At 42.8% G+C, this 13728-nt stretch overlaps 1 protein-coding gene across 1 annotated transcript in view; it reads right to left on the bottom strand.

The window, feature by feature from the left end:
- The window catches only part of CEMIP (cell migration inducing hyaluronidase 1), an 857787-nt gene that overhangs the window by 91869 nt on the left and 752190 nt on the right, over positions 1 to 13728 (bottom strand). Inside the window, exons 22-23 of the mRNA XM_086957874.1 lie at positions 8522 to 8737; positions 4237 to 4448 (exon numbers count right to left, since the gene is read on the bottom strand). Of these exons, the coding sequence (XP_086814000.1) occupies positions 4237 to 4448; positions 8522 to 8737 (428 nt within the window). The remainder of the gene's footprint in view (positions 1 to 4236; positions 4449 to 8521; positions 8738 to 13728) is intronic.

Consider the following 13728-nt stretch of genomic DNA (forward strand, 5'->3'; position numbering starts at 1 on the left):
AGCAGCATTCAAACAGGATGGGGTGATGGCATGCTTGGTTTGTGTTGGGTGGGTGTTGCGTCATTTGGAATTAGAGCTCAAGTAGAGGACAAATGTAGGTATAGTTACAGGAGATAAAGTTAGACACAGATTATGAGAAATACTTTACTGTGAGGCGGATTCTAACTTGAAGGATCTCAGAATGGGAGGGATCATGGCTGGGCCATTGTTATGTAGGATGAAGAATTGATCTCCCAAAAAGAACTGGTTCAAGCAAGAAGCCAAAGATATGAAATTGACAGGATGGATGAGGAGAACAGTAATAGACTGGGAAGAACAAATGAATATCTGCAACACAGATTCCTTCTCAGACGGTGACATGGAATGCAACAGTTAAAAGGCAATCTATCATGTAAGCTTAGGCTGAATGTAAGAAATCATGGATGGGAAAAAAAGGTGGATGGGAAAGAGAGGAGCAGATTTCCAGAATAGACTGTGTCGGTAAAACAAAGATACGTGTAACAAAGAATGATCAAGACATACTGTTGAAGGCAACATCCATATGTACTGCAGAACATATTGTTGTAAATCAAGATGGATTATTGCCTAGAGTAAGGGCAGTCAACAGACAATGACATCTCAACGTGGACCCTTAAAATAAGAACAGGGTTGACTCTTTGGGGTTTGACAGGAATTTGGTGTTGAAAGACACAACTGGCGTCTATGTGTACTCTGAGGCTCCCAGCTAATGTGAAGCATCGTCTGAAAATAAAAGCTGGCGATTTACACTAAGACCTACACATTAATAGTAATCTTCTAACCTGAAACGAGAACAGTCAATGGGGATGCGTCCTACAGCAAGCAAAGAATAAAGTGACAACAGATGAGAATAGCAATTCAAGGCTCACAGAAAGCTGAGAGCATGGGGCTGGGCTGGGCATTATCCCTAGAGCGGGAGAATCTGCATGGGCATCTATACTCCTATTACCTTTTCAGAATCTTGTGTTCTGTTTTTTGTTATGTCGAGGTCTGCTAAAAGTTGGGGAATGCGGGTTGGCCCAAACATCGCATTGTCTGTGTGAGCTTCCTAATAATTATTTAGCCTGATTAATTTTCTTAAAAAACACAATTTGTGTGGAAATTTCATATGATATACATTTTCTTAAAAGGTTGTTGGGTGGTGAGTAGTTTTTCTGATTAGAATGCAGAAAAAAGGGAAGTAGGGCAGTCCTTTCGAGAACGCGGCAACCTTTCTTCTGTATTGTCCACAGGTGCAGGAGTGTGCTGATGATTGGCTCAGGAGTTCCAATATTTATACCTGGTGCCACCCTTTGAAGTCGGGAAAATGTCTAGTCCACCCCCACTTCTGGTTCTGGAAAGTTTCTTCTTTCCCTTTGTGATAGTGCTGGAGGCAGTCCTTTGAAATGTAAATGGGGCAGGGAACAGGTCTGCCCCTCCTATCCTGGCAGGATGACCCTCTCTCAGCTACACCCAGGTCATACTGTTCAAGGGCTGTGGCCAATACACATCCCTGATGGGGGAGCGATTAACAGGCCCAGGCAGGCAGCTGCAAACTCTTAGAAGGCCAGAGAAAGTTTAGGGCAGGAAAATGGCAACATTATAAAAGTAGCATTTTCAAAATCGTAATGTAAAGTCTGACTTTACTGGGGGTGTAGCCAAGAGGGCCAAGATGATGGACACTATACCTGGTCCAAATGGGACACACCAGTTCCAGTTGTGAATATGTTGAGCACAGGGGATTCCCCCTTGCCAGTTTTGGAGCGTACCTGGGCCCGTGATGCCGGAGGTTCGCCAGCAGAGGTGCCCAGATGGCGGGCAGAGGCCTCTTCTGACAGGAGTGCTCTGGAGCGTATTGTTGTTGCTGGCTGGGAATCACTGGGGTTGTTGCCCTAACTACTGCCCACATCCCTCCCCTGAGGGGCTCAACACCTGGGAGGGTGAAGAACGCTGGGTAGTGCTCCATCTGGTAGGGAGACACCTGGGCAATTGTGGCTTTAAAGGAGTCGGAAAGTGCTGGCCAGAAAGACCTTCTGGCCTGTCCTGCATCTGTGAGAGAGTCAGGGGTCTGGGCATTCTTTTAACTGTCCTTGACCTAGGATTTTGGACCCCTGAGGGCCCCTCTAGAAAGTCTCTTCATATCTCGACACCTGTGGACAAAACCAGAACTTCAGGGACACTGAAAGGGGTGAGTTGGGCTCACTCCACAGGCCAGTTTCTCTTTCCCCCACGGTTCTAGAGCTTAGGGCACTGCAGCAGAGCTAGAGGGCCCCCCACAGGAGTTGTTCTCACTTTCCGGTGACCAACAGCGAACCCTGGGGCGGCAGGAGACCATTGCCCCTATGCCCTTCAGGCATAGGGTGCAACTGTGTCTAAAGAAATTGTAATTTAAAGCCCTCTTTAATGGTAAAGTCAGCTTTTTACCTACAATTCTGAAAATGTCAGTTTCAGAAAGTAGGCATTTCTTGTCCCAACCATTTGTTGTCTGCTGTCTGTATCCTGGGTCACAAGACTAGGAGTAGCTGGCAGTTAGTCTTTGTGTATTGCTTTCAGACAGTGAGACAAAGGGCCATAGATGTTGGCAAGATTGGCTATCACTAACTTGATTGGGGGAGCTGCCACCTACCACATCACAAAGGCTGTGCCTGAGCACACGCACAAAGGGTTTGACGCTAGTCTAATGCTACCCTAGACAATCTGGGGATAGGGCAGGAAGGACGGAAAGTCCAAACACCAAACACCTCTGGGAGGGGAAACCTCCTGAACCTTCTCTTACTTCAAAGTGGGCCCCAACTATAAATAGTGGACCTCCGACCCAGCTCTTCTGTGCACCTCTGGAACTGTGGAAGAAGAGCTGCTGTGCTGCTCTGTTAAAAGGGCTGCTACTCTGTTGCCCTGCTGCCTGAGAGAAGCACTGGATGTGTGTCTTGAACCCAGGACAACCAGAGTGAATCCAAGAGCCAGCTGGCTGGCCTCCTGGTGAGAAGCCTCAGGGTAGGAACAAGCGCCAACCATCTTGAACCCAGCACCTGGGTTCAGTTTGCTGTGAGTTTTGTCCCGCAATTGGTGCCACCCCAGTCCTGAACCTTTAGAAGTGAACGTGAAGGTGCCATGCCACTCTAGCTGTGATCATGTAGGTAAAACTGATGCAGCGCGATGCAACCGTTCATAGCTCCGCTTAGGAAATACCACTGAACGGCACATCCCAGACTCACGACTTTGCAAGCCCCTCGTCAATGGCCTCCTTCCCATCACAGCCCCACATCTTTTTTGGAACCACTGGTGTACGATGGATATTTAGTGCAGAACTTTGCAATGCAAGCCCTTCGTCTATGGCATTCTCGATGACAACGCAGCAACTCACATCACAGTCTTGGAGCTCCTCAGAACCACCACTGCACAATGCTTTCTAGGCATGGGATCTCACATTGCTTCACAACCAGGATTTAAGGTATACAGTCAGCTGTAGTGAGGGATGCCTTGTTGGTTTTAGAGGTAACCAACCAGATGTCGTACACCCTCATTAAAGCAGCTCTTATGACTAAGTTTAGGCTCACCACAGAAGAATACAGATTAAGGTTTAGGGACAGTCACAGACCAACTGGCCAGTTTTCTGTAGATTTTTTGGACTTCTTTAGCAGGGACAGAGTGTTGGGTGAAGAACAGCCTAGGGAGTAATTATGTAGGGCTGTATGATCTAATTTTGAGAGAGCAAATTCTTAGTAACTGGTTCACAGATTTAAACCAGCCCCAGGTTGACTGCAAGATAGTTGACCCCAGGGAACTTGCAAAGGATGCAGACCTCTGGGTTAGTACAAGAGTGTCTGGGAAAGTACATGGGAGTGATCGTAAGGAGGGTGGTTCAGGTTCCCCCCCTACAGAATGAAGGGGAGGTACACTGTGACCCAGACAGGCCCAGAATAGTTTTGGGGGAAGGGGGGGGGGGGGTGCCCATATCCTTTCTAAGAACAGAGGGGGTGGTTCTGGTGGGAGGAGGCCCAGGGTGCCCCATTTCCAGACACAGAACAGAATGAAGCCCCACCTACCTAATTTAAGTCCGAATAGACTCTTTGCCTATTAGAGTCAAACAAACCATGTACTTTCTTTTCACAACCGCAACAACAGTGGTTAGGTGTCAGTAGTAGTAATAGCAGCAGTAGTAGTAGTAAAAGCAGCTGCGATATCACACCCAAGTGCCCCACTAGCATTTGTTTCGGATGCAGTGTTGGTGTTACCCACTTGTTAAAATTAATAAGCCAGATGGTCAGTTCTTCTGGGGCCGTCCTGTCCCAGTGGATGGTGTAGCTTTTCCCCAGTGCCACCACTGGCTGGTACTGCTGGTAATGATTGCTTTTGCCCAGGGCTCCTTCAAGGTGCAGAGGGTGAGTTGGATACTCATCCTTAATTATCATCAAAGTCATGTTGGCTGGTTTGCGAGCTTGAATGTAGATCTGAAAAACAAAAAGAAGCTTATGACTTAATACACACAAATTCTAAGATACAAAAGAACAGAGGGGACCGTGCATTGCTCAACAATGATACTCAAAACATCTTGCACATAAGGACAAAGGTTCCTTCTGGTGCAGTGATCTGTACTGACACTTCATCCTGGTATAGAAAAGAGTTGAAATCCCTATGTACACACCTGCAATGTCACTTACACAATCCTTTGTTTTGTGACACTAATTACCTTGTCATATGACAAGTTGCCCTTCACACACACTGAGACCAATTCACAAACGTTTGGCAATTAACATTCTAATTAACCCTACATTTTTAATATCATTTCCACACCCATAGTACACCTTCCTAAAACAACTTGTGAATATGGAGTAACAACAGGTGCTATTCACTGCATCTCTTATCGTTGTGTTTAATTATTTTTTAAAGCAACAGCTTATGGCATATTGCCACTATCAAATGCTGAAAACAGTGTAAGCAACATTTCTTGTAGTTTACCTTACCATATCCAATATGTGGCACTGATAAAAACCTTTTTGGGGGGATGGGGAGGAGGGGGGATTTTGTAAGTGCAGGCCTATTGCTACATAAAGAGGGTACTCTTGCAAGATTAAAGGTATGCCATACTGTATTTGAGTCTCAGGGTGTGCCCTCGGATAGCACCAAACATCATGGACACAATTTCAAAGAACAAAATATCAAAAGGTAAGTATAGATTTGCTATACCTAACTCTACATATATGTACTTCGAGGATATAGATATCTTCGAAGGTGCATAGATATGGAGCTAAGAATCGCAAATCTATACTCCTCTATATGCAGTGGCAGCTGCCACCGGTTTAAAGGGATAGGGCGGCGGGGGGGCAAGTGGGTTGAGGGGAATATAAAAATATTAAAAGGACTTACTTGCTGCTGCCGCTGCCAGCTGCCTCGTTGCTCCTCTTGCGATGGGCCACAAAGCACAGATTCCCCACCCAATCCAGATGCTGCTCTCATGCTATAGTTAGCATGAGAGCAGCGCCGGCATAGGCCTGAGCGGGCTGGTCTAACGCTAGCTTAGGCACAGGGAGTCTGTGCTATTTCTCCAACTGGCTGTAGAATACAGCTGGGTTGGAGAAACCCAAGTACACCTAAGAAGGCCGGTCAAACCGACATGTGCATTTACAGTAGCCCCCACCATTCCTCGTCCCTACCATGACACAGCCGACCCCTCCTCCCCACCCCCCATCCTCAGACAGCAGTGATAAAAAAAATGATAATAACATTGTTTTATTATCATTTTATTTATCATCTGCTGTCTCTGAGCAGTGGAGAATGCTCCCCTGCCATTATGGAGGAGATGCCCCAGTCTATATGCACTTAACTTTTGAAATTTTGTACCATGATATTCTGTCAATGATAATTAGTATATTACGATATTCCTAGCCTTGATGTTCCCTAGTACAATGAGGCGTATGATAGATGCATTCCTAAATTTTGAGAATGTTACAAAAGTCACTAACCAGAAAACCACGTGCCTTCTGCTAATTCATAAATGTTTTGCTCCAACCAGAGGTCTTGTGCCCTTGACTCCAATTGAAAACTTAGTATTAAGTGAATGACACTGACTACATAGACTTAGGTGGCATACAGCGTATATTTGGTCATATCCTATCTGGCAGAGGGCATGTGTCAGATGCAGTTCAGGGTGCATGGAGCAAGCAGGAGCTACTGGTCCTCAGCTGTGGGGGCAGGGGTGGTTTACCTTGGATGTCCCAGAGTCTGTCCTACTTTGACTTCACAAACTGGGCTTCATACAACCTCTTCAGCATTTGACTCTCAGTGGTAGTACTTTGGAGCATTCACGCACTTCTCAGGGAGATAGTGTAGGGGTATGAAAACCCAAATGCTCAGATCACCCAGCAGAGTAAAAGCTGTTTACCAACTCAGTGCTTTATTTGGATAAGAAACACACTTTAATAGACATGCTTAAAATGGTATACTGCTTCAGGTACAATAATATGCACTACCACTTAGGCTACTACACCTTGGGAGACTGTCTTCCTCTTCTCCCTTTAACATGGATCTCTCCTCTGGTGAGTCTAGCATGTCCCCGTTAGGTTCGTTTTTTGAGACATTAATTAAGGCTTAGGTGCTGGTACCCCAGTGTTGTACGGTTTCCCCTTTCTCAGCAGGAACTGTTTGATTGTTGGACAACATAAACATTGAGATGGTGCTAGGTTGATTCGAAGCACCCCCTCAAACAACATTTGCACAATGTATGTTCAGGCCTTATACTAAATGTTCAAGGTGTTGTGATAGTGTACTTACAAGTGGAATTCTATGCTAGGTGGTTTCAGAGAAGCTAATCCTGCATTGCCACGCAAGCAAATGTGTGTCAAATGTAATTGTATAGTATACAAAAGAAGGCAACTTAACAAATGTGTGAATACCACCAATGCGTTTCGCCAAATGCCTTCTTCAGGATTTTTCTTTTACCAGTGAATACTGTATTTTTCTTTAGGAAGGTTTTTTCAAAACTTGCCCTTCCTCAATATAGCCAGAGTGTATTATGACTAATTCATCTCGACTGCATTATGATATGCTGATAGTTCCCTTGCCCCGTTCCTGGATATGTATTGCCACTATTTTTGATGTACCCAGATTTGACACAGATAATCTATTGTAGATAGAAGCTCTTCAGCAGTGCATGATTCATAGTGTTATAAGCCAAGGATAAGTAAAAACATATTATAGGGTGCAGACGTCCTTGGTACATTAAAAATAGTGGCAATACATATCCTGGTGGTATTCTGCAAATCACTACCAGTGGTTTCTTTTGTACAGTTTGTTGATACATTTTTGCTGCATATTGTGTTAGAATTATATCAAATGTGATGAATACGTATGTGTAATTTACTGTGAAGTCTAATAGTTATCTATCAAATATCAACGAAATACAAGGTACAATATGCAACCATTCATATATTGAAGTAAATGGTGTATAAATTGCTTTTATAGGTATTTTTATATGAACAAAACATAAAACTAAAATAATGAAAATAAAAAAAATTCTAAATTGATTGTTATAATGTTGGTTATGTCTCAAACAGATCTAAACTTTGTGCACTACCCTATTTAGAATTAGCACTGAGCCCGGTGCATGTCCACTTTACAAAAAAGTTGTTTTTCCCTGATAGGGCGTTTATCCTTCTTTCAGGGGCCCCACACTTTTTCCAAAATTAACTTGCAAACATTCAGACCCAACACTAGATGGCAAGAGTATGCAAAGCATGTGTATCTACATGACACATGCCTCGAACAGATATATCTGCCTACATTGCTTGAAATGCTTGCCCCGTCCCACTCAATGAAGAGTTAGCCCCCCCTCCAAAAGTCGGGTCTAGTTGTGCCCCAGGCTCCCAAGAGCCATGTGGGTGCAGCAGCAGAAGCCTGCCAATACCAGTAGGTGTATTCCTTGGGGCCATGTCAGCCAGGTGAATGCGCAGACATGGACAGACCAAATAGGTCAATATATGCCAATGCAAAGAATTATATTTCTACCCTATTTCCGGGGTGGAAATGTCATTTTGTACCCCACTGCTCGTGGATTTCATGGGTAATGCAGTATAGGGTCTGCAATGCAGACAAGGGCCATTTATGTTAGTCCCTTGTCTGCATTGCCCCTGTCCTATGACAGGCCTGTTCTAGGTCCTGAGAGTGACAGCTGCCGATCTCACCGTAATCATCTCTGAATGAAGGATAAGCTGGAACCTAGACCTACGAATCTCCTGACAGGTCTCCAAGAGCAAAGATGGTGTGCAAGGGGCAGATGAATAACCGCATGAACGTTCTGACTACTAAGTATTGATTGGTTTGAAACTGTAGTAGCAGAGTTTGAATATTTCGAATTCTGGCTGCATTGGGAAAAGCTAGAGCTGGTTAGAGTCACTCCCAGATAAGACTGCATTTGTGTAGGCTGAAGGTGAGACAAACTAATGTGCACAAATCTGCCCCTATAACATTTTCAGATTTTCTGCCAGCAAAGCTTTTTATGACACGGCTCCTCAGAGTGTCCACTGACCTGTGCGTAGGATCCACTGCAGATCGCCCCTCTCCAGTCTGGAACATCAATGCAGTCTGGGTGTCGAAGTAGCCAGTTATCCTCCTTCACCAGATATGCACCAGGATACTCAGAAACCGAACCATCGAGATCATGAAAAATTGTGGTCTTGTCCCCATCCATGTCGAGCTGGTGAAACCAAGCACCTGCCTCACCGAAGAATACACGTGAGGAAATCTGTCCAACCAAAGAAGAAGTAAGTGAATCAGCAGGGCTTTACCAAACTTATATTTACAGTTTAATCAACATTATCATGTTAACTTCTCAATACAGCTCTTCATCCATTTAAGGGGCCATGCAGTAATAAGACACAATCTTACCCTCCTACCCAATGAGCAACAGTAACATTTTGGAATATGTGGTTGGGTTTAAAAATCTAATGTGGTTTTAATCACTAGATGGACCTTTTAAAATGTTTGGTCATTTAAATAGAATAGAATCCTGAAGAAAAAAAGAGTGGCACTGAAAAAGGTATTTGAACAAAATATCGAGTTGTACAAATCGGGAGACTGAAATATCGCTAAAAAATGTTGTGATACAAAAATATCATGATACAGAAACTATAGTTTTTTCAGCTAGGTAATATTGTTTTTACGAATATTGTGGTTAATATTACTTTCAATAATACAGCTGTAAAAATATAATTTTTTAATTATATTAATGTGTTTTAGTTCATATATTAATTTTATGATATTATTAATAGTACAATTGTTAATAATATTTTGAAATATAGTGTGTACTTTTAAGTAATTTATATGTTTTACTTAATTACTAATGCTAATTTATAGTGTCATAGCGGGTTGCTAGGAAGTTAACTAAGCAATAATGAATTATTAATAATGTAATTGATTATGAATAAGGATGTAAATTGTGTGATAATTATAATCGTTTTGTTCTATTTTAGGTGAGAGCTGCTGCGTTTGTAGGGTATATGGTGGGAAGTTAATTAAGTAATAATTCATTACCAAATAATTATGATTTAAATGGTTATTATTTATGTTAATTATGTAAACATTATATTTTTTATTTATATCTTAGTTATGGGCTGCTGTGTTGGTAAGGGTATAGGGTGCGAAGTTAATTAAGTAATATCTAATTCACAAATAATTATTAATTGATTATTAATTATTTAATGTATTATCCATGATGTAAGTTGTGTTATAACTTTATATTTTAGGTGTGAGCATTGAGTTTGTAGGAATATAGGGTGGGAAGTTAATTAAGTGATAATTGTCATTTATTTATTTATTATTAATTATTTATTTGACTATTATTTGTGTACATTATATAATACTGATTTATTTTAGTCAAATTTCAGCTGTGGGTTGCTAAGTTTGTAGGAGTATAGGTTGGGGAGTTAATTAAGTAAAAATTAATGAACAAATAATTATTGTTAATGAATTATTTAATTATCAATTATGTAAATTGTGCTATACATACTTATTTTAGTTATATTTTAAGTTCAGTTCAGGTGTTTTTATATAGCGCATGGTTACCAGTTCGGGCCTCCCAGAACTGAGACAGACACATTTGTCAGTTCCTTAACTTATTTAGAGGTTCAGACAGGGCTGACATCAGATGGGATGTGTCTTCAGGAGTTTCCTGAAGGTGGTTTCTAGTTGGTCCAATCTAAGGATGTTGGGGAGATTATTCCACAACTTGGCAAGAAGTAGCTGAATAAGGGAGGAACGTTTTCCGGGTATTGCCCGATGGGCCATGCACAGAGCTTTAAAATAGATCCTTTTTTGCACCAGAAGGCAGCGCACAGCAGCTAAGGCTAGGGCGGCTGAATAGTGTTTCAGGAGTCTGTAAAGATATAATGCAGCAGCATTCTGGCCAACCTGCAGTCGTCTTATACCATACTTGGGACTTCCCAAAAAGAGTATGTTTCCATAATCAAGACAAGAGTTGATCAGTCCCTCTATGACCATTCACTTCCATGTTAGAAGGAGCCATTGAATTACTTCTCTTAAAGTTCTCAACAGTCAGAAACATGTTGCTGACAGTCTCTTTGGTTGAGTTTCCATTGACAATTTAGGGGTTTGGTTCTGATGTTGTTCGGGAGGCATTCCTACGAAATCTGTCCTGGATTGCTTTCTGGACGACTCGGATCAGGGGAGTCCAAACGAGTGATTTGGATGTATCCAGATGCTTCAGGATACGATTCAGCTGGACTCCCTTTGACTTCAATTGGAGTCTGTGCTACGAACGAGAACACAGGCTCCCAGTGAAGAAAGGGATGGCTGGGGAAAACCTTTCACCCTGTGGCAGGCATCCCACGGTGCCTGCCACACTGTGCATGGTTTGAAAGGGGGGTCCCTTTGGTACCCCACGGGGCTGATTCGGAAGGCCCCAGGTGAAGGGGGTCCTGCTATGGGACCCCAAAGGCAGATTCTGGCAGCCGATTCGTTCTGGAGAAACTGAATCGAAACGGCTGTCCGAATCAGTCATCATACTCACTTGCTCGGAAACCGAGTCCATAGCGCTGTATGATTCCGCTCCAAAAGATGAGACTAGTCCGAAAGCCTTTCGGAACCGATTCGGACAGTCCTACCGGTTTTCGGGCATCGTAATCGGTCATTGGGAACTGTGTATGATTTGGTTGCCAACAAGGGTTTAGGATCGGATACGGCAAACCCGAACCCGATTTGGAGCCCTTCCGAACTACAGCAGAATCAACCCCTTATTGTCCAGCCAAAAACCTAGGGCCTTATTTATGAAGGCCTTGCGTCAGTTTTGCGCCGCCGGTGCGTCACTGTTTGTGACGCACCAGCGGTGTAAAAAATGCGCCTTGTTGCACCATATTTAAAAAGTGACGCATCTAGGTAGATGCGTCACTTTTTAAACCCCTGCGCCACATTATACCTGCGTCAGGTATAATGTATGCAGAGGGGGCGTTCCACCGCAAAAAGCCTTGTAATAATGACGCAGTGAAATCTATGAGATTTCACTGCATCACTTTTAGGACGCTGTTGCATCAAAATCTTGCGCCTGCCTCACAGCAGGCGTAAGACTGACGCAGGCCCTTTCACATGGGGCTTGCCCCATGTGAAAGGACGCATTGCTGGAGTTGCGTCACTTTTGTGACACACTCCAGCAATGCGTCACTTTTGCGCTTACAGATACGTCAGAAATACTGATGTATCTGTAACTCCTTGCACCATGATGCGTCATACATTAAATATGACGCATCATTGGTGTCGCAAGGAGTGCGCAGTGAAAAGTGACGCATCGCTGCTTTCACGCAGCGATGCGTAATTTTTCATAAATGAGGCCCCTAGACTTTTTACTACATGGGAGGGTTGTCCACATTCTCAAGGAATTCTGGCTATGCTAGTTAATTCCACCTTGAGAGGTTGTTAACAACAACCAGAACCTCTGTTTTCTCACCATTGAGTTTAAGACTATTGTCTGACGTCCGGTCTGTGATCTGCTTTTTGCGTGAATTTTGTTGTAAGAATTCCAGCATGGTTTCTGAAGTGAGAGATATAATAAGTTGTGTGTAATCAGCATATGACACAAGTGCAAGGGCATGTGCCTGCACTATATCTGCCAGGGGGTGCACTTATAAATTAAAGAGTGTGGGGCTTAGGGAAGAAGCTTTTTTTGTCCAGGAAATCTGCAAGCCAACTATTGGCAGTGTCTGTAATTCCAGCTTCATTCATCCATCGACTGAAAATAGGATGTGAAACAGTGTCAAAAGCTGTGCTGAGATCAAGCATAATCATGGCTGCTTAGTCACCTTGATCCAAAATGACCAGGAGTTCCTCTGTGGCTGTTAGCAGAGTGGTTGCAGTACTGCTCCTTGGTCTAAAGCCCGCTTGTGTGGGATGGAAGATTAAACATTTTTCTAAAAGGCTGTAAAGTTGCTTATTGACATGTTTCTCCAATACTTTACTTGCTATGGGAAGTAGGGAGATCGGTCTGCAGTTTTCTGTCAGAAGCTTTACTAAAGGTTTCACTATGGCATATTTCCATCAGGGAGGAACACTGCAGCTGACCAGGGAAGGGTTAAAGGTGTCCGGTAAAATTGGTAGGATAGCGTTGCCACCTTTTATCAAAATGTCTGTTGGAGCTGGATCAAGCGGTGAGCCTGACTTTATAGAAGCTAAATTCCCTTCTGTATCTTCCATATTTATGGCATGAAAATAATTAAATTGAGCTGTAATCACTAAATCTCTAAAATGGTGGGACTCCATACTGCAGTTTTTATCAGGGAGTTTATGATATGTATTCATTAATTAGTAAAAGCATCTGCAAACATATCACAGTGATTAACAGCGGGAGGTGGGTATGTCATACATGCAGCTGTCTTCATTAGGCTGCTTACGGTCCTATACAATTTCTTAGAGGATTAGTTAGCATTTTCTATTTTAGTATTAAAAAGGGAGATTCTGGCCTGTCTTATAGATACTGATATGTTTTCGTAGCATTTCTGTAAATTTCTTTGTTTAGATTGTCATACAATTTCCTCCAGATTCTTTCTTTTTTTAACCTCTTTACTTTAGTTCCGCAATCTGAGAAGTGTACCAAGTAGCCCGGCCACCAGTCTGCTTGGATTTTATTGGTTTACATGGGATAAAGGGATTCAAAAATTCAATTAGCCAGTTTTCAAAACTGTTATACATTTCCATGATGATCTCCCTTCATGGCTGGGGCAGATTACTTAAGAATACTCGTCCATTTACCCACACCACGTTTTGACCATACCCGTCTGGATTTCAGGGGAAGGAGCTGATTGTATATATAAAAAACTATCTTTTATTGAATGTTTTAGCGATATTAATGTGAAACAATATTTAATTTGGACGTACCAATATAAATACAAGGAAACTATATTTTTGAAAAAATGTTTTCTTAACACAATATTGTTATTTTCACTATTCTGTCAGTGATCTGCTGAAAAACAAAGAGGGTGACTAGACAGAAGCAATCTTATGTAATGGAAGCATGGGGTCAGGAAGGGAGATAGGGATATTTGGACACTGTGAAATTGATGGAAAGACAAGGGGACAGGAGATACCAAGACACTGAGACATGGAGGTGGGGTAACAAAGGGAAAGAAGACACAGGAGCATATGATATGACAGTGATACACAGGGATTGGAGACCTAGAAACATAGAGACAGGGCAGACTTTAGGGTGGTACAACCATTGTGGCTGCACTG

Source organism: Lissotriton vulgaris, chromosome 2_1 (assembly GCF_964263255.1).
Source record: "Lissotriton vulgaris chromosome 2_1, aLisVul1.2, whole genome shotgun sequence".
Lineage (NCBI taxonomy): Eukaryota > Metazoa > Chordata > Amphibia > Caudata > Salamandridae > Lissotriton > Lissotriton vulgaris.